The sequence below is a fragment of the Micromesistius poutassou genome (assembly GCF_964030765.1).
Source record: "Micromesistius poutassou genome assembly, chromosome: 1".
Taxonomy (NCBI): domain Eukaryota; kingdom Metazoa; phylum Chordata; class Actinopteri; order Gadiformes; family Gadidae; genus Micromesistius; species Micromesistius poutassou.
Window position 1 is genome coordinate 5659638 of NC_140271.1, and position 21221 is coordinate 5680858.

The 21221-nt window shown below is 55.3% G+C and overlaps 2 protein-coding genes and 1 pseudogene across 3 annotated transcripts in view; 2 read left to right on the top strand and 1 right to left on the bottom strand.

Annotated features, from left to right (window-relative positions):
* Positions 1-992, bottom strand: part of LOC311382313 (netrin-1 pseudogene) — a 2350-nt pseudogene extending 1358 nt beyond the window's left edge. Inside the window, exons 1-2 of the transcript in view lie at positions 764-992; positions 3-506 (exon numbers count right to left, since the gene is read on the bottom strand). The product of the transcript in view is annotated as a netrin-1 pseudogene (transcript). The remainder of the gene's footprint in view (positions 1-2; positions 507-763) is intronic.
* Positions 993-4052: 3060 nt separating this feature from the next.
* On the top strand, positions 4053-14865 carry LOC311379893 (phosphoinositide 3-kinase regulatory subunit 5-like). Its single transcript, XM_084488351.1, is given in 19 exon segments — positions 4053-4356; positions 5172-5272; positions 6100-6168; positions 6625-6763; positions 8000-8069; positions 8326-8503; positions 9194-9395; positions 9658-9726; positions 10027-10568; positions 11205-11345; positions 11347-11577; positions 12011-12136; positions 12553-12684; positions 13164-13257; positions 13381-13457; positions 13552-13648; positions 14108-14190; positions 14310-14422; positions 14658-14865. Coding segments are annotated over 19 exon segments (2712 nt in total). The 5' UTR covers positions 4053-4256; the 3' UTR covers positions 14806-14865.
* Positions 14866-17557: 2692 nt separating this feature from the next.
* On the top strand, positions 17558-20786 carry mfsd6l (major facilitator superfamily domain containing 6-like). Its single transcript, XM_084469018.1, has 2 exons — positions 17558-17701; positions 18321-20786. The coding sequence occupies exon 2, from the start codon at positions 18563-18565 to the stop codon at positions 20681-20683; it is 2121 nt and encodes a 706-aa protein (XP_084325144.1). The 5' UTR covers positions 17558-17701; positions 18321-18562; the 3' UTR covers positions 20684-20786.
* Positions 20787-21221: the final 435 nt, after the last annotated feature.

Below are 21221 nucleotides of genomic sequence, written 5' to 3' on the forward strand. Positions count from 1 at the left end.
GCGGCGAGCAGAACTGCAGGCTGACGTACGTCACCTCGAACTTCTTCCCCAGCGACAGCGTGAGCGTGACGTTGTGTGGGAACTGCACGAAGTTCTCGGAGCGCCAGCAGGTCAGGTTGTGCGGGTTGTTGAGGTCGGTGAGGTACGCCGGCGGGTGCGCCTTCTTGGGGTCCTCCGCGTCGCATGTGTGGCACTCCCGCGTCCTCTCCTCCTCCTCCTCCTCTTCCTCCTCTTCCTCCTCGGGGCCCTTCTCCGCCGCCACGCAGTAGCGCGCAGCGGGGCTGCCGCACGTGCTGGACACGCGCACGTCCTTGCCGAACGCGGAGTTCACGAAGTCGGGGATGCAGCGGCGGGGGGTCCCGTTCTCGTCGTAGCAGGGGTCCGGGGGGGACGACTGCGCGGCGAACATGCTGAGGCCGGGGCCGCCGCGCGCCGCCCGGCCCAGCAGCACCGCCGTCACCAGCGGGACCCAGAGCCGCCACACGGAGAGCATCTCAACCACCGGCCTCCGGTCCCGAGGAGGAGGAGGAGAGGGTAGATATTAATATGTACATTAAACCGCCGCGGCTGGAACGTTTGAATTTAAAAGTATGAAAAACGAGCGACTGACATTTTTCAACAACAACGAATGCAAACATTGAGTCAATGTTGAGTAGAGCGAGATGCCTTCAGAGTAAAGCATGCACATTTAAAGATTAACTATATATATATATATATATATATATATATATATATATATCTCATATATAATACTATAACTTACGAGGAAACTCCACAAGATGACACTGCCTCCGAGTCACAGTTCAGACCGAAAAGAAAGTGAAGAAACTCCACAAAAGCCGTTCCGTTCGCACTCCCCGCAGTACGCTCTGTTAGGATTATCTCGTCTGATTTAAATCTCCTTAAAAAAAAATCCAAAATAAGGATAATGGCAGAGAACCAACTGGTACCGCGTCTCTCACTCAGTCACACCTCTGGCACCTCCAGCGACTGCTGTCCCATCCCCTCTCTGCCTCCCTCCCCTCTCTGCCTCCCTCCCCTCTCCGCGCTCCCTCCCCTCTCTGCCTCCCTCCCCTCTCCGCGCACCCTCTCTGCCTCCCTCCCCTCTCTGCCTCCCTCCCTTCTCTGCGCTTCCTTCTCTGCGCTCCCTCTCGCAGCCCGGCGCGAATGTGTTTGTCGTAGGCGGACTCCGGGAAAATCATGAATATTAATGAGGGGACAGCCGGAGATTATCCAATCACGTTGGTTAAATCCCTGATCCAATCCAAAAAAGGCCAAAATCGGTCACGTGACTGCATCTGTCGGCGCGATCACATGGAAGGTAACTTAAACTGTAATGGATATTAAACGAACGTTATCAAACGCATTTATCTGATTCGCGTGTGTGTGTTATTCATTATGTTGACAAACGTATATATAAATGATTTCTACTTAATTTAAATATAGTAGGCCTAATTGCCTAATTAAGAAGAACGATTAACAATTTACTATGTAGGCCTATTAACACAGCCTAATGATGAAACAAAAGAGCAAACAAATGAATCAACTTCTCTTTTATAGAAATATCCAAGATTACAAAGGCATAGCCCCACAGTGTCGTCTTGATTGTAGCCCTAACGTCAATTTGGGGATCTCACGATCTCTAACATTACAGCTGTTTGGTGAATTAGAATTGGCTTTAATTTGTCTCCCTTTAGGGTTAGGGTTAGAAATGTGTTCAGGACTGCGTGGCGAGAGTCATAGCGTGAGGGCGAAGTTGACATACATTATCATCTCAGTAAACGCGAAGCGGCAGAGCGGCTAGCGACAAAATATGAATGAATGCATGATGACGGAGCTCCGGCTGGCGTGCGAGTGCGAGACTGACAATCCTGGCGCTTGAGGCGGGACTTTTCCCGGATTCCGCCTACGGAAAACACATTCGCCTCCCGCAGGGCGGGTGGACATAGAGGGAAACAGCGCCGCTTGCCGGCCAACTCTGTTCATTACACCTTCCTGCGCCCCATCGTCTGTATAGTATTTGATAGTATTGAACGTAACAACGTACGCCTATTAATAAAAGCTATTTTAACCAATAAGTAAAATGGTGGTGAATTTAGGACCAGTCCTTTGTTAATATAGGTTGGACCAGTAGGCCTGTCTCTCCTTGGGCACTGATTACGCACAACACGTCGGGTTACAAGGGCGGAAATATGGTCTGCCTAAGGTACAGGTGCAGTTATGAATGCGCCAGGCTGAACTATTAAGATGAATAGTTTGCAATGCGATGCATTGTCTCCTTCTGTTTGTTGTGATATGCATAGGCGGTAGACTACGGAAGCCCAACTGGCAACCGGTTTGAAAACCCAAACAAAAGTGCAAGATAGCAAAATCGGAACGCATGCGTTGAGAAATGAGGTCCTACAAATGGGACGTTCAAAAGTATCAAAACCAAACGTACACCTGAACTGTATATCTGTGGTGAATCAAAGGTCAGTGGAATGATTTAATCAAATCAGGACACCTAAGTGTAGCCATGAATGAATAATTAATTATTACTTTGCATATGAAAGTCCATTAAAGCACAGAGGGGAATGTAATAGCTGTGAACCAGGGTCTTACACAGGGTACCACCGTATCAAACAGTATTTTACGAATTTCAATTAATTATTTAAATTGTATACGGTTATGAATTGTATTAATCTACCTTTACTCTTTGGTCTCCAGCAGCCTGCCCAGCCAAAATGTACCAGTCGTGAATAAGATGTACATTTGCATCTACATTTACGACATTTAGCTGACCGTTTTATTCTAAGAGATTTACAATAAGTACATTTGTCAGAAGAAAGAGAAACAACAATATATCGCTGTCGGTACAGTAAGGATGTTCATAGAACCAAATGCCAAGCACTAACAACCACTAGGTTAACCCATTCCCCGTACACACTAACCATCACCAGGTTAACCCATTCCCCGTACACACTAACAACCACTAGGTTAACCCATTCCCCGTACACAACAAAGACAGCTAAGATAAGATGCTACATGATGCTCAGTACTGTTGTTAAGTGCCAGGACGCACAACGTACAATAAGTGCGTAAGAGCGGGGGGGGGGGGGGGGGGGGGGATATGCAGAGATGAAGACACTTCTCTGAACAAGTCCGCAATCAGGAAATCTGTTGCAGAGTTCTGATGAAGGTGTCATTTTGTCTCTGATCATAAGATCAGCTCATCAGATGTACAGCAGAGAGTCCCCTGTGGTCTGTTGTTTGTCGAGGAGCCTGGATGTATGTTAGCTATACACACCAGGAGGAGACGAGGCAGCGGAGGAAACACACAGACGTGAGGACAATGGGGGGCGTCAACCCCCACACAGCAGCCAATCAGGGAGAGACATGAAGTCAAGGAGGAAGAGCAGGCGAGGAAGAACACACACACACACACACACACATGCATGCATACATTCAACACCTACATACAACACCCACGCACACACACACACACACACAAGCATGCACGCATGCACCCTCACACATGTATACAGTAACACACACACACACACACACACACACCTATACACACACATAGACACAACCACAAACGTGCAAGCACGCACACACACACACACACACACACACACACACACACACCCAGGCAGATATACACACACATAGACACAACCACAAACGTGCAAGCATGCACACACACACACACACACACACACACACACACACACACGCGCGCGCGCAACTAGTACACTTGCAGTCGGATGTGGTTCTCTCTGTACCTTGTGTAACAATAATCGTGAGTACATATATTCGTTAATATCTTGGGTAACCTCAGGTCTGAATCTCTGTTCTCCTCAGTGCTGAGATCCGTTCATTCATGTGTGAGACTCATCATAGGCTTCAGAGGGACAGGAACCCGTGAAATGGAGAAGCGCTGTTCTCTCTTCTTCTGCTTTTGACCGCTAGTCTCCGGCTGCTGTGGCGACAGCCCGTGACTCACGTCTGGAGGAAGCGATGACTCGCTTGCTTCACGCTCGCTGTGAACATTAAGTCTCTGCATCTCCGCCTGACGGCAGGAAGAAGCGCTGAAGGAAACGGTTATTTTGGTAAGAGGGACATAAGGAGACGCCGTGTTCCACTCTGCCCTCGCTCCGACTCCCACTGTAGGCTGGGAGGGTTTGGACCGGACTGGGTCTGGGTCTGGGTCTGGGTTCTGGTCTAGCTCTGGGTCCGGGTCTGGGTCAGACCACCGAGCTGGGACATGTGAGATGGAACTGAGCTCGTGCACAGAGGACCGGATCCACCATGCCCTCCAGCGCTGCCTTGCGGGCCTGCACCGCGACGCCCCCAACCAGGACTTCTGGAACGGTGAGTCGCGCACCTCCAGGGGAGGAGGCTCAGAGCTCCAGGTGAGGAGGCTCAGACCTCCAGGGGAGGAGGCTCAGACCTCCAGGGGAGGAGAGGCTTTTAGAGAAGGACTGAACCATTCATTCAGTAGACTGTAGATCATGAAGTTGTCTTCTGTAAAAGTTCTGTAAAGGGTAGAAAGAGGTTCAGAGGAGGCAGACCAGAGCCGTACTGGTCCATACTCTGCTGCAGACGTGGACGTCATAGCGCACTGACTAGAGCAGGATCACACATCTTTTTATGAATGCATATGAAAATCTATTGACTGAAACTCTCGAAAAGTGATTCGATGCAAACCTTGAGCAATGCATGAAGTAATGAAGGAATGAATGAATGAATTGAGTGAATGCTGAGCAACTCATAAACGGAACCAGAGCTTTGAGTGTTGGACTGGACCGTTGCTAACACAACACAACACAACACAACACAACGCCTAAATGGGAATCGAAAGCTTGGTGACAGGAAGACACCCGACGACGGGAGAGACAGAGGGGTGTGCGGTTGTGCGGTTGTGCGGTTGTGCGGTTGTGCGGTTGTGCGGCAGTGTTTGCGTCAGCGCATTTACGTGTGTGTGTGTACATGCTGTGTGTGTGTGTCTGTGCAAACTCTGTGTGTGTGCCTGTATTATAGGTGTGTGTGTGCGTGTGTCTGTTTGTGCAAGCGTGTGTGTAACCCCTCTGTGTGTGCGCGCGTGTGTGTGTGTAACCCCTCTGTGTGTGTGCGTGTGTGTGTGTGTGTGTGTGCATGTATGTGTGTGTGTGTGTGTGTGTGTCCAGCCGGTGTGAGTCTGAACCGCTGGGGTCTGGAGGAGCTGCTGAACAGAGAGGAGAAAAACTCAGTGATCCTCCTGCAGCACCTCCTCACCAAGACCCAGGAGGTGAGGCACCACCCTAACACCACCCTAACACCACCCGACACCACCCTACACCACCTAACACCACCCTACACCTCCTCACCAAGACCCAGGATGTGAGGCACCACCCTAACACCACCCTAACACCACCCTACACCACCTAACACCACCCTACACCACCCTACACCACCTAACACCACCCTACACCACCCTACACCTCCTCACCAAGACCCAGGAGGTGAGGCACCACCCTAACACCACCCTACACCACCTAACACCACCTAACACCACCCTACACCACCTAACACCACCCTACACCACCCTACACCACCCTACACCACCCTACACCTCCTCACCAAGACCCAGGAGGTGAGGCACCACCCTAACACCACCCTACACTGCCCTAACACCACCCTACACCACCCTAACACCACCCTACACCGCCCTAACACCACCCTACACCACCCTGCACTGCCCTAACACCACCCTACACCACCCTAACATCACCCTAACACCACCCTAACACCACCCTACACTGCCCTAACACCACCCTACACAACCTAACACCACCCTAACACCTAACCCTTCACCTACACCACCCTAACACCACCCTACACCACCCTAACACCACCCTACACCACCCTACACCACCTAACACCACCCTACACCTCCCTACACCACCTTACACCACCCTAACACAGCCCTAACACCTAACCCTACACCTCCACCACCCTACACTACCCTAACACCTAACCCTACACCTCCACCACCCTAACACTGGGAGGTAACTGGGAGGTAACTGGTAAATGGGCAGGAGTGGACTGGTGTCAGCAGTGGTGTCTGTGCTGCAGGTGCTGGAGTCCAGTCAGTATGAGCTGGTGGTGCCTCTCACCCTCCTGTTCTCCTCCACCCTCCTCAAGGTGAGCCTCCTTCCTCCGTCACACACACCAACACCTCACCAACATGGACGATGAAAGTATTTTTATTTTGGAATTCTTTGTTTACATCCTGCTCATACAAAGGTCAATGATGCTTTCAAATAGGCTACCGTGCATTTTATTTTGAAACGAATATATTTGTTGACATTCATGCACATTTAAATAAAAACATATATTTCATTTTGTTATCACCTTCATATTTATGAAGGTGATAACAAACATTAGTCTATGCTACACACCCTCCTCCTAAGATAGCACAATTTGATTTCATCGCGTGATGTTATCTTGAAAAAAAAAAGTGTTATCTTGTTTATTTTTGGAGTGCTCATGTGTAGTATAAACTAAAACAATTATTTATTTTAGTTTCTATTCAGTTAGTATTTATTTTTATTTTATTTTGAAAAGTGTATTAGCTAAGCACTTCCTGTGCTCCGGCAGACCTCCCACTGGGTTCCAGAAGGCTCTGTCCTCCAGGAGGCCTACAGCCTGTTCCACCGCTTCCTGTCGTGGCCCCAGCCCTGCAGCTCCGCCTCCAGACGGCTGCTGAAGCTCCTCTCCACAGAGCTCCGCGCGCCAGGTACACCCTGACCCCACCCTGACCCCCAGGTACACCCTGACCCCACCCTGACCCCCAGGTACACCCTGACCCCACCCTGACCCCCAGGTACACCCTGACCTCACCCTGACCCCCAGACCTCACCCTGACCCCACCCTGACCCCCACCCTGACCCCCACACCTCACCCTGACCCCCAGGTACACCACCCCACCCTGACCCCCAGGTACACCCTGACCCCACCCTGACCCCCAGGTACACCCAGACCTCACCCTGACCCCACCCTGACCCCCACACCTCACCCTGACCCCACCCTGACCCCCATCCTGACCCCCAGGTACACCCCCAGACCTCACCCTGACCCCCAGGTACACCCCCACACCTCACCAGCAGGGGGCCGACCTCACCCTGACCCCCAGGTACACCCCCAGACCTCACCCTGACCCCCAGGTACACCCCCAGACCTCACCCTGACCCCCAGGTACACCCCCACACCTCACCCTGACCCCCAGACCTCACCCTGACCCCCAGACCCCACCCTGACCCCCAGGTACACCCCCAGACCCCACCCTGACCCCCAGGTACACCCCCAGACCCCACCCTGACCCCCAGGTACACCCCCACACCTCACCCTGACCCCCAGGTACACCACCACACCTCACCCTGACCCCCAGGTACACCCCCAGACCCCACCCTGACCCCCAGCAGGGGGCCGACCGCACCCTGTTCTCCTGCGACCCCATATGCATCAGACAGCCTCGGTGGGCTCTCGACCCCAAGGTTGGGAACCACTGTTAACGGAAGGGAATCAAAGACGACCACGAGGCACGCGAGACTCCACGAGTCTCCCCCCCCCCCCCCCACACTGTGCCGCTGGCCTGTGCTCACACTAGGCGATCTCACCTGGGCCAGAGTACGGTGGCCTCTTGTACATACGGTTTGTATCCGTGCGTGTGCGCGTGTCGGCTCAGTAGCGTCTGTAGCGTGGCCTGAGCACACCTCTCTGAAGTGAACTGAGGCCACGGAGTTGAGCTGTACTGGAGTACGGATGGCGTGCTCACACTAGACAGACGACCTAGACTCTAGGGGGCAGACGTACTGGGGTACAGAGGGCCTAGACTCTAGGGGGCAGACGTACTGGGGCCCGGTGCAGAGGGCCTAGTGTGAGTGCGCCCTGACACGTTACCAAGGGGCGGAGTGTTACACACTGAGACCTAACATGTGGTGAATGGATGAATTCATGTGTGGATCTTCTCCAGGAATCTCTTTTCAGAGGCTGGTGAGAGAAGAGCAGTGGCTGAACACAGGGAACCACCGCGCTAAGACCATGTGAGCTATGACTTCAGTGTGTGTGTGTGTGTGTGTGTGTGTGTGAGTGTGTGTAGTGTGACTACCTAGTGTGTTTGTGTTTGTACAGTATGTATACAGTACGCTCTGTTTCTCTGTGGGCTCCTTTGTTTGAACACAGCCTGTGTGTGTGTGTGTGTGTGCTTGTATGTGTGTGTGTGTGTGTGTGTGTGTGTGTGCGTGTGTGTGTGTGCACGTGTGCGTGTGTGTGTGTGCTTGTGTGCGTGTGTGTGTGCAGCACGGTGCTGTTGGCGGCCGGGGGGGAGGCGGGCCCCCCAGGCGTGCGGGCCCTCTCTGCTCAGCTCCAGCGGGGGCAGCTGACGGCGCGGGCTGCCGCCGTCCGCCTCGTCTCCCACGCCGTCCAGGCATCGCTAGGCAACGCCTACGCTCTGCGGAGCCTCCAGGCCGCGCTGCAGGTGAGCTGGCTGCTCTCCCCTCTCTCTCTCTCTCTCTCTCTCTCCTCTCTCTCTCTCCTCTCTCATCTCTCTCATCTCTCCTGTCTCCCCTCTCTCTCTCTCTCTCTCTCTCTCTCTCTCTCCTGTCTCCCCTCTCTCTCTCTCTCTGTCTCTCCTCTCTCCTCTCTCTCCTCTCCTCCCTCTCTCTCCTCTCACTCTCTCTCCTCTCTCTCCTCTCTCTCCTTTCTCCTCCCTCTCTCTCCTCTCTCTCCTCTCTCTCTCTCCTCTCTCATCTCTCTCATCTCTCCACTCTCTCTCTCCTCCCTCTCCTCTCTCTCTCCTCCTCTCTCTCCTCTCTCTCCCCTCTCTCTCCTCTCTCTCCCTCTCTCCCTCTCTCTCTCTCTCTCTCCTCTCTCTCTCTCTCTCTCTCTCTCTCTCTCTCTCTCTCTCTCTCTCTCCTCTCTCTCCCCTCTCTCACCCTGAACTCCAGAACTGGTTGGTGTTGGTCATGATCTCCTGTGAGCGATGGTCTTCCTCTTTCTATATCTGTTTGTGTTATGTAATGCGTTGGAGCAGAGAGTGTGTTTTCTTCTTGTCCAGTGAATGTTCAGATGGTTACTGTCTCTGGATAGTTTCTATTTCTCTCCACAGAACTTTATCAAAACCTCTCTCTCTCTCTCTCTCTCTCTCTCTCTCTCTCTCCCTCCTCAGGCCAGAGGAGATGAGGAGCTGCAGGAGGTGGTAGCCGTGGTGACGGACAGCATGGAGGCGGCCGCATCCTCGGGGGCGGAGCCTGAGGCCGCCAGGCGGGGCCTCCTGGGCCGGATGGAGCTGCTAGCCCAGAGCCTCGGGCTAGTTAGCTCCCAGGCTAACGGCAGCGAGGAGGTCAACCTCTCCGGAGACGGGGACGAAGGTGAGGAGGATGATGAAGGGGACGAGATATCTAACAAAGATGGAGAGCAAGGCTGCTTCTGTGATTCGATTCATTTCAAGCCTCTTGTTGAGGAAGTGGGTTGGTTACCACGGTATCCAAATCGTGATTAAACATCCCGATAGTTTAATGAAACAGAGGATGAAACAGTGTTCTGCTAAACTCCTCCTCCTGCGGTCTGCAGAGAACAGCAGTGAACTTAACGAGGTCACTCAGAGTCAACAAGGGTTTGTTGTTTCTTCAGGTGCTGAAGACGTGATCCAGCTGCCGTTCGCCAGATGCCTCGTGTGTCCCTGGGAGAAAGACAACTTTGGTAAGGAGAACACGATTCTACTCTCCAGATTAGACTAGATTACTGATTACTAGATTACTAGATTACTACTGTACAGACACAGACGACTGGGTGATCACTGAGGAAAGGATCTGTTCGGCCCAAGCCAGAAGTAAATGTCATTAGGACGGGGAGTGGTGGGGATCAAACCCAGAACCTTCCGGCTGAGAGTCGAAGCCCTGTAATAACAGTAAGCACTACTACAGATGGTTACAGTGCTGAAGCAGATAAGGTTATTTTCTGACTCCGGTCCGTCGTTGAGTTCATCTCCTCGTCCTCCAGATAATCTGAGCTCCATCCTGGCCAACGCCGTCCACCACGACCTGGCGCCCGACCTGTACTACGACTCAGAGGACGACGGGGACGGGGAGGAGGAGGAGGAGGAGGAGGGGAGGAACGGAGCGGACGACCCGGCGTTCCGAGGGGAGAGCGAGAAGGAGGCCCGGCCGAACCGGTTCTCCAGCGGCTCCTCGTCCTCCCGGGACTCAGGGCTGTCCTCCAGCTGGTCCGTCCCGTCCCGCTCCCCCCGGTGGTCGGGCGTCGACAGCGACCTCGCCGGGGAGGTCGTCGTGGAGACGGACGACGGCTCCGCCCCCCACGCGGCGGCGGTGGCTCGCAGGAAGCCCAAGAAGAAGTCACGGTCGCTGTTGCGCGTGGAGCGGCTGTCCCTGATGTTCAAGACCCCCCGCAGCCCCTCGGCCGGCCGCAGACCCGTCAGCACGGGGGCCGACGGGCCCCCCGGGGCCCCCGGGGCCCCCGGGGCCCCTGGGGCCGAGCCGCCCAGCGGCCCCCGCTTCAAACGCTCCAAGTCCCTCCCCCGCCAGGTGAGTGACAGCTCTAGCTCACATCCTACTGCGTTACGTTTACCTTCAGGGCGCTCAGCGTCAGACACTTTACCCAGAGCGACTTCAGCAAGAAGCTCATGAGCACGCTGGCACTGAGCCACCAACCAGAGGAGAGGAACACGAGATCAACCAACCAGAGGAGAGGAACACGAGACCAACCAACCAGAGGAGAGGAACACGAGACCAACCAACCAGAGACCAACCAAACACGAGACCAACCAAACACGAGACCAACCAAACACGAGACAAACCAAACACGAGACCAACCAAACACGAGACCAACCAAACACGAGACCAACCAAACACGAGACCAACCAAACACGAGACAAACCAAACACGAGACAAACCAACCAGAGACCAACCAACCAGAGACCAACCAAACACGAGACAAACCAAACACGAGACCAACCAAACACGAGACAAACACGAGACCAACCAACCAGAGACCAACCAAACACGAGACCAACCAAACACGAGACCAACCAAACACGAGACAAACGGCCCGACCAGTGTTATCTTGTTATCTTGTCATCTGGTTCATTAGTGGAGCGTTCACGTGTCGTATAATAAAGCTATTATCCACCTCAGGCTCCGGTGACACTAACCTGTGTTCAGGTACGTGCCCCCCCCCGCGGCCCCCGCGGGCCCCCCCCCCGACGCCGCCGCCCCCCCACTGGGGGACCGGCCCGTGTGCGTCCGGCGCCGCCCCATCCTGAGCTGCGAGGAGGAGGAGGCAGAGGGGGAGGAGCCGCCAGGCCGCGCCCTGGTGCGCGTGGTGGTGCTGGGCGGCGACCGCGAGCTGGGCCGCCTGGCCCGGGCCTACGGCCGCCTGCAGCGCAGCGAGCGCAGGACCCCCAGGCTCACCCGGAGGTGCCGGCTCCACTTCTTCTTCGTCCCCGCCCTGAGGCCGACGACGGGGGAGGGGCCCGCGCCGGGCGACGCCCATGCCCCGACGGAGGGTCCGCCCCGGGCCACGCCCACGCCCCCGGTGAGGACGGGGGGGGGAGGGGCGGCGGGGGGGAGGAGCTGATGCTGTTGTCATGGCGATAAGGGTTATGACGTTCATCGGGTGCACTGAGCTCTGGGCACTCTCATCAATGTGTCGGATTAGAGCAGAACACAAACCTGATTCCCTGGGGAACGGGTTAACCTAGTGATGGTTAGTGTATACAGGGAACAGGTTAACCTAGTGATGGTTAGTGTCTACGGGGAACAGGTTAACCTAGTGATGGTAAGTGTGTATGGGGAATGGGTTAACCTAGTGATGGTTAGTGTGCATGGGGAATGGGTTAACCTAGTGATGGTTAGTGTGCATGGGGAATGGGTTAACCTAGTGATGGTTAGTGTATAATTCATTCCTGAGCCTCAGTGACTCCCATCTTGCGTTGTGTTGATCCGGTCCCCTGGTCCCTGCCCCCCAGGACCCCCCGGGGCCCCCGCGGCCGGAGGCCTCCACGGACGTGGCCCACCTCCTGGGGCTCCTGGACCCCTGGTACCAGCGCAGCGTCCTCAGCCTGCACAGCCTGTCCTCCCACGTCCTGTACCAGGTACACACACACACACACACACACACACACACACACACACGCACACGCACGCACGCGCACACACACACACGCGCGAGCGCGCGCGCACACACACACACACACACACACACGTGCACGCACACACACTCATACAAACACACACACACATACAAACACACACACGCACATGCACGCACACGCACACATGCATGCACACATGCACGCACGCACGCACGCACGCACGCATGCACGCACGCACACACACACTCATACAAACACACACACACACACACACACATGCAAACACACACACACACACTAACTAGTACTAACTAGTACTAACTATGAGTAACTAAGTTCTCATTCTGAAGGAACTGAATGGCCTCGTTTGATGTTGTGATGTTGACAGTTGGTGTTTGGTGTTTTCCGTTTCCTAGACGACAGCGACCACAGAAGATGTGGTCACAGGAAGCAGCAGCATGGATTGCCTCCCCCTATTGGCTGATCTGCTGCTGTACTACTGTAGACACGCCCACCAGCCCGCCCTGCTGCAGCTCTACAGGGCAGAGGTCAAAGGGCACACACACACACACATACACACACACACACACACACACCTCAGCTGTAAAGATTCACATAGTTTATTTACCCACATTGTTTTTGTTGACTGGTCCTGATTAGTCCTGACTGGTCCTGACTGGTCCCTGGGGGTCCTGACTGGTCCTGACTGGTCCTGACTGGTCCCTAGGGGTCCTGACTGGTTCCTAGGGGTCCTGACTGGTTCCTAGGGGTCCTGACTGGTCCTGACTGGTCCCTGGGGGTCCTGACTGGTCCCTAGGGGTCCTGACTGGTTCCTAGGGGTCCTGACTGGCCCCTGGGGGTCCTGACTGGTCCTGACTGGTTCCAGGGGGTCCTGACTGGTCCTGACTGGTCCTGACTGGTCCTGACTGGTTCCTGGGGGTCCTGACTGGTCCTGACTGGTTCCTGGGGGTCCTGACTGGTCCTGACTGGTCCTGACTGGTCCTGCTGTGTTGTGTGTTGGGTCCAGCTGACCCTGGCGGGGGGGGGCCGGGTGAGGGAGGTGCTGCTCTACTCTCTGGAGCTCGGACACGCGGCCGGGACCCGGGCGGTGAGGGCCATGGGTCAGTCCCACACACACACACACACACACACACACACACACACACACACACACACACACACACACACACACACACACACACACACACACACACACACAGGGTAACGTGGCCCCTCCCTCTCAGGCGCGGCCAGTAAGCGGTTCGGGATCGACGGCGACCGGGAGGCGGTGCCTCTGACGCTGGGCGTGGCCTACAACCAGGTAACCCTGAGCTCCTGTGTCACCTGACCCTCCCGTCCTGCTCTGTGATTGGACGGCGGCGGTCATGGTGGTCACGTGTCTCCTGTCCCCCCAGGTGTCGGTGGGGGGGAGGGGCCGCTGGGTGGAGGCGGGGGAGGTGGTCTGCACCTCCATCAGCCTCCACAAGGCCTGCAGGAGGGCGGATCTGCTCGGTACGGACCCCCGTCACATGACCCCCACATGACCGCCACATGACCCCCACATGACCCTCACATGACCCCCACATGACCCTCACATGACCCCCGTCACATGACCCCCACATGACCCTCACATGACCCCCACATGACCCTCACATGACCCTCACACCCCCGTCACATGACCCTCACATGACCCTCACATGACCCCCACATGACCCCCACATGACCGTCATGTGACCGTCACATGACCGTCATGTGACCGTCACATGACCGTCACATGACCATCACATGACCCTCACATGACCCTCACGTGACCCTCACACACTAATCACATGACCGTCACATGACCCTCACATGACTGTCACATGACCCTCACATGACGTCACATGACCCTCACATGACCGTCACATGACCCTCTCTAATGTGGTCCACTGGGACCTGGTCTAACGTGGTCCTGGGACCTGGTCTCTGTAGACCTGGGCGTGGAGAACCTCCTGCTGAGCCTGACCCAGGTCCTGAAGAGGCAGTCCACCCGCTGCAAGACCGGCTTCAACCAGGTGACCCCCCCCTCAGTGTATCTCTCTCTATATATATATATATATGTATAGAGAGAGGGGGGGGGTTAGATCTCTATATATATATATAGAGATCTAACCCCCCCCCGGGGCCCCCCCAGCTTTGTGTGTCGGAGGTGAGGGTGGACCGCGTGTGTGTGAGTGGCTGTGACGGGACCACCTTCGCCGTCTGCCTCGACCAGGACGAGAAGAGGATCATCCAGGGGGTCAGCAGGTACACTGACCTCTCTCTCTCTCTCTCTCTCTCTCCATCTCACCGTCTCTCTCTCTCTCTCTCCTCACTCTCTCTCTCTCTCTCTCTCCCTCTCGCTCTCTCTCTCTCTCTCTCCCTCTCTCCGTCTATCTCTCTCTCTCTCTCTCTCTCTCTCTCTCTCTCTCTGTCCTAACCCATACACCAGCAGTCCCTCCAGAGGGCGCTGTGTGTTCACTGTTTTCTCCTGGCCCTCCAGGTGTGACGTCTCCCTCTGCTGTAAACCAGGCAGCAGCTCTGATTGGCTGTCCCACCGACCACTCCCGGGCCGCGTCAGACCACTGCATCCCGCCTACTGCTCCCTGCTCTGCCTCCCGGTCAACTCCTTCACCGCCGCCCCCCACTGACCCCCCCCACTGCCCCCCCACTGACCCCCCCGCTGACCCCCCGCTGACCCCCCCACTGACGCCCCCACTGACCCCCCACTGCCCCCCCCCCACTGACCCCCCCGCTGACCCCCCGCTGACCCCCCCACTGACGCCCCCCCGCTGACCCCCCCACTGACGCCCCCCCCACTGACCCCCCGCCACCCGGGGACGTCCCGGACACCGTGGACCGCCCAGAACACACCGGAACGCTCCTGAAGAACGTGGAACGTTTAGAACACCCTGGGAACGCCGAAGAACGCTCCAGAAAGATCTGGAACAGAAGGTCAGCGGAGAGCGTTGGTGTGCTGCCGGTGGCGCTCCAGGGCTCTGGTCCGGTGTTGGAGGCTCCTGGTCATCGGGAGAAGCTCTTCATGGAGAACGTTCTAGAGCGTTGGGTTTGAGCTCAGGTCCACTGGGGTCCTCAGGTCCTCGTCCTCACACTCAGGGAGACCAGAGGGAGGTGACCACACACTCTGGACCTCTCTCTAAAGCACTCCGGTACTCACTTCATCGTGGACTACGCTTTATTTAGCTTTAAGTCAACAATCTACAAACAAAGAGCCTTGATAAACCTCATTGCCTTCAGAGACATCCAATAATATGCTGTTCATTTCATCTGATTGTAGTGAGCTGTATTTGCAGCAAGGGATTTTTCATCTGAACAACCGAATGACAGACAAGACTCATACAAGACCTCCAATAAACAAGATGCAAAATGTAAATGTCATAATAGAACAGCTCAATTATGTTCTAAAGTTGAAGAAATAAGGACTTATCCGTCAAGTGATGTTAAACAAAGTCTGTAATGTATTAATAAAGAGAATAGATTTAAGCACTTAAGCGTGAGAAGTGGTTTAGGTGGATTTCAAACCGCTAGGGGGCGTTGTTGGGCTACTATGATGATACGTTCCTATAGAGCATTGGTTCTCAAAGTGCGGCCCGCGGGCCAATGGCACCCGCAGAAACATTCCTGGCGGCCCGCAATGTCATACAGATGTAAGTTAAAAAATAATAATAATGAATTGATTTTTTTTATTTTTTATCAACATAACACGATACAATAAAAATTATTCTGTATCATAATCAAACTCATAGACCGCGTATAGACTGATATGTAAAGCTACATAATGAAAGGGTATGCCACTTGATTGTTGTTGGCTATGCTTCCTGGTCTGATACGAAAAAATGGTCATCTGATAAAATCCGGCCATCACCCTAGGAAAGATTGATGGTCATTAAGATGATTACAGATGGGATTTTTTTTCCTGTTTTCAAGCAGGGCACAATGAGACTGACCAAAATAAGTTTTTATTCTGAAATGCACACAGGACTGTTATATCACAAATTCGACTGTATAGAGCAGAGAACCCCAGGGATTGTGTGTTAGTTCAAATGTTTCTCAAGGTTTTCTCAAGTTGTGCCAGGTTTTGCCTAATTTGTTATTTAAAATGTGTTTATACTGGATGCAAACCAATTCATGTAACTGTAGAGATGCAACCTGGTCATTAAAATTATTACAAATGGGATTTTTTTCTGTTTTATTAAAAAAAAGATCCTTTGGTGGCCCTCAGTCAAATTTTGGGTTCCTAAATTGGCCCTCAGCTGTCAAAACTTTGAGAACCCCTGCCATAGAGTGAGACTACCTAGTAGGATTTCCGAGAAGATACACATACATACGCGCTAATTTATTGAAACAAAAAATTCCCCAAACTGACCATTTAATAAAACAATCATGACAATGTATGTCAAAGTGTTACATTATTAATTATTCATAATTTAACACTTCAGACGGTGCTTCAAACTGTTATTCCAGAAATGGACTACAGAGGGTGACATGGTTCAGGGATATAAATAATAAATAAGGTACAAATGATCCAAAATGTAACCCTTATGAAACAGATTCATGTTTCTTCAGCGCATACAGAATTATATTTTAACATGTTTAATGAAGATTTCAAATGGCTATAATTCCTAATTAATAGGTGTTCACATAGAATGGCTACTGGACTTTTGTATAAATAAATAATAATTATTGTACATTTTTCACAAACAACTTTATTAAAATAAGAATAAATCATCCCTAATACCAGATTCATGTGTTCATCCATGTCTCACTCACACCATGAGCCCTTCACAGCAGACGTGTCATTTCTACTCTGTAGTCGCAGCTCCACTTCCTGCAGAACTCATGCATCCGGAACTCATGCATCCGTTCCCGTAAGCGATATTAGTTTTCCTACTATGGCCACGCCAAGACCCGCCCTGCTCTGTCTGTGATTGGCCGGGTTGCATGCAACACAAAGGGACGCTACGGTACCCTCGCTGTGAGAATTCGAGAACATCACAAAAGAGCCCTAAACCTAACCATGACCCTTACCCTAACTCCTAAACCTAACCTAACCCCTAAACCTAACCATAACCCATAAACCTAACCCTAACCCCTAAACCTAACCCTAACCTAACCCCTGAACCTAACCCTAACCCCTAAACCTAACCCTAACCATAACAGCTAATATCAAGCCAGTAAAAGCGCGTATGACGGACCAATCAGAAATAGAGGCGGGCGTGTCTTTACGGGATGTTGGCGTGGCCATAGTATTCGCTTCCTACAACGACTCCCATCCCTCATCAAATCCCTCGGCACTCAGGGGCCCGCCTCGTCCCGCGGTGGCGCTGTAGACACGCGTCCTGCCTGCGGTGCACAGTGCATGCACGGTCCCAGACAGTACGCACACACAAGCGCAACAGGTGTAACTTCTGCGCTGGAAACGATACCGGCAGCGCACAGGAATACCTCCACCACCACCACGTTCCTCTGGCTCAGGATGGACCGCCGACGGTGAGGAGCTCTGGTGCGGCGGCAGAAGTTAACCCGGTAATTTACTTTCACTTCTCTGGAACTTTGAGCGTGACGTGGATCGGTTCACCTGAGAGCAGACAGCTGGCCGGAGGTCCTTCTGCCCCGGAGGTCCTTCTGCCCCGGGGCTGCACGGAGATGGAATCCTCCTCAAAGCTCCTGAACTCAGACTCTCTGCTCTAAAGGGTTTGCTGTCGTTCCATATGTTAGTTTGTTATAAGAAGTATGATTTATTTTTGTGTTGATTCCAAAATATTTACAGTTATGTCAATACCGTTGGCTAGTTAAGTTGTATTACAACAAAATATTAGGTATCACAAATTCATAGCTATGCAGTATTTTCATTTTTGTAATAAACTTTTTTATTAAAGTTTCAAATACACCAATTCTGTTTTTACTCCTACACAACCACATTTCGCACATGCGTTTCATATTAATAATTGTCAAATCAAATGAAGTTGCACATTCATTTCAAGTATTTACATTTTATATTACTTTATAAGCTTTATGTCAGATCAATGTTGTCCGATGTTTACATGTTCAATGTAAACATCCAACATGTGATGCCGTGTGACATGAACACATGAACACATGAACATATGAACACATGAACACATCTCCTTCTGTCTCCATGAAGCTGTAGTCACCGCCTCATGTGAAGGCTGACGCCAGGCAGCCAGCCAATCAGCCAACCAGCTCACAGCCAACCAACCAGCCAACCAGCCAGCCAGCCAGCCAACCAGGCAGCCAGCCAACCAACCAGCCCACAGCCAACCAACCAGCCAGCCAGCCAACCAACCAACCAGCTCACAGCCAACCAACCAGCCAGCCAGCCCACAGCCAACCAGCCCGCAGCCACCCCCCCCCCAGCTCTCCAGCATGAAGCCCCCCCAGCAGGTGGACGTCCGGGCGGCGCTCCTCCTGGCCTCCTCCTTCCACTTCCTGTGCAGCGTGGGGCGGGGCTGCGTCCTGCCCTTCCTCACGCTGTACCTCCGGCGCCTGGGCCTGGGCGCCGCCGCCGCCGGCGCCGTGGCGGCGGCCCGTCACCTGACCACGCTGCTCTGGAGCCCGCTGGCCGGCGCCCTGACGCGGCGCTACGACCAGCGCCGGCTGGCGGCCGCCGTGTCCCTGGTGGGCGCGGCCGCCGTGGCGCTGCTCATCCCCTTCATCGCCCCCGGCGACGCTGGCGCTCTGGTGGGCCGCTGCAACGCTACCATGGCTAGGGTTAGCATCAACTCTACTGTTAGCATTAGCTCTAGTGTTAGCGTTATCCCCGGCATTAGCGTTAGCCCAGGCGTTAGCGTTAGCTCTAGTGTTAGCATTAGCGTTAGCCCAGGCGTTAGCTCTAGTGTTAGCGTTAGCCCCGGAGTTAGCGTTAGCCCAGGCGTTAGCTCTAGTGTTAGCATTAGCCCCGGAGTTAGCGTTAGCCCAGGCGTTAGCTCTAGTGTTAGTATTAGCCCCGGAGTTAGCGTTAGCTCTAGTGTTAGCGTTAGCCCCGGAGTTAGCGTTAGCTCTAGTGTTAGCATTATCCCCGGCGTTGGCGTTAGCTCTAGTGTTAGCATTAGCCCTGGCGTTAGCCCAGGTCCCAGCTCCTCGGTGGCAGGGGCCCCCCCCGGCGCCCCCCCCGCCGTGGGGCCGTCGAGCGGCGGCTCCTCCTCCTCCGGCCGGCCGGCGCCCGGCATGACCCGGGGGGTGGCTGGCGTGATCCCGGGGGGGGCGTCGAGCCGCGGCAACCAGTCGGTCGTCAACGGCAGTCGGTCGGAGGGGGAGGGGCCCCCCGGCGACGGGCCCCGCCCCACGCTGCGCCCCACCCTGAGCCGCCGGGCGCTGGGCGTCCCGGAGCCCAGCGGGGGGGGGAGGGGGGAGGGGGGTGTGGCCGCGGCGGCGCGGCAGCGGCTCCTCCTCCTCCTCCTGGTGGGCGTGGCGGCGTGGGAGCTGCTGGCGGCGCCGCTGGCCTGGGCGGTGGAGGACGGTCTCCACGACTACCTGGACGCGGCCGACGCCTCGGACCGCCGCGGTGACGCGGCCCCCTGGGGCCCGCTGGGCGCGGCCCTCGGCGCCGGTGGGGCGGGGCTCCTGGTGAGCCGGCTGCCCTGCCTCCTCCCGGCAGGCGGCGGCGGTCACATGACCCGGGGCGCCGCCCACTTCTTCTGCTACACCGCCGCTGCCGCGCCCGCGCTGCTGGTCGGCTCCGCCCTGCTGCCGCTGCTGCACCTGGACAGGAAGCGGGGGCCCCGGGGGCGCGGGCTCCTGGGGGCCCTGCGGCTGGTCGTGGCCCGCCCCGGGGGCCCCCTGGGCGCCGCCGCTGCCCTAGTGGGCGGGGCCGCCACCGCCGCGCTGGACGACTTCCTGCTGTGGGCGATGGAGGACGCGGGCGCGGGCGAGCTGCACATGGGGGTGGGCGTGGCCCTGGGCGGCCTGGCGGAGGCGGCCTTCCCGCTGCTGCTGCGCCTGCTCCCCCGGGCCCCCGCCCCCGGGGCCGCCCTGCTGGTCGGGGCGGGGGTCCTGGCCCTCCAGTGCCTGTACTGCTCCTTCCTGTGGGGCCCCTGGGCCGCGCTGCCCGCCCAGCTGCTGCGGGGCCTGGCGGCGGGGCCCCTGTGGTGGGCGGTGGGGGCCCAGGTGGAGGAGGTGGGGGCGGGGGGCTCTGAGCGCGGCGTGCGGCGTGTGTACGGCTGGCTCTTCGCCGGGCTGGGGGCCGCGCTGGGCTCCCTGGGCGGGGGCCTGGTGGCGGGGCGGTGGGGGGTGCGCTGGCTGCTGCGGGGCGTGGCCCTGGGCGTGGCCAGCTGCTGCGTGCTCCTCCCACTGCTCCGGGGGCGGAGCCGGCAGCAGCACCGCATCAACTACTCCCGCCTGCTGGCGGCGGACGACAGCGAGGACAGCGGCTCGGAGGAGGAGGAGAGGGACTGGCTGGACCACGCCCTGGAGGACCACGCCCTGGAGGCGGACCTCGCCCTGCAGGACCGCGCCCTGGAGGCGGACCGGCGCCGGAAGAAACTCTGAGGGGAGGAGCCACCTCTGAGGGGAGGAGCCACCTCTGGGAGGAGGAGCCACCTCCGGGAGGAGGAGCCTCCTCTGAGGGGAGGACGAGCCACCTCTGAGGGGAGGTGCCACCTCTGATAACGATATCTGTCATGTTTCTGCTTTCCGACAATGAATGTGATTCTGTGGGTTTCATAGTAAAAATAAAAACGTAACTATCTTATCTTTTAATGTTTATTTCATTCCAGCTCGTGTGTGTCGGTCAGGGTGACCTGGAGACTGAAGCTGCCTCAGAGTCAGACTCAGTAGTTCATAGCGTAGCCTCTAGGGTGCTCTGTGGCGTGTGACCTACAGGAGACCAGACGGTTCAAGAGGCCGTGACCGTCTGAGAGACGTTTGTTCACGACGCACGCCCCCACCATCGCTACTCACTCAAAGTTCCACCATCTGAATCACATCTCATGTCATCTCATGTCAAAACACCTGAAAACCACTTCCTTCACCACAACCTTTGTCTTGTGACGTCGTGCTGAAGATGTCAGTGTGTTGATTCTGTGAG

Bases quoted from the DNA above. Each gene is read 5' to 3' on its own strand.
- mfsd6l (XM_084469018.1), top strand. From the start codon at position 18,563: ATGAAGCCCCCCCAGCAGGTGGACGTCCGGGCGGCGCTCCTCCTGGCC.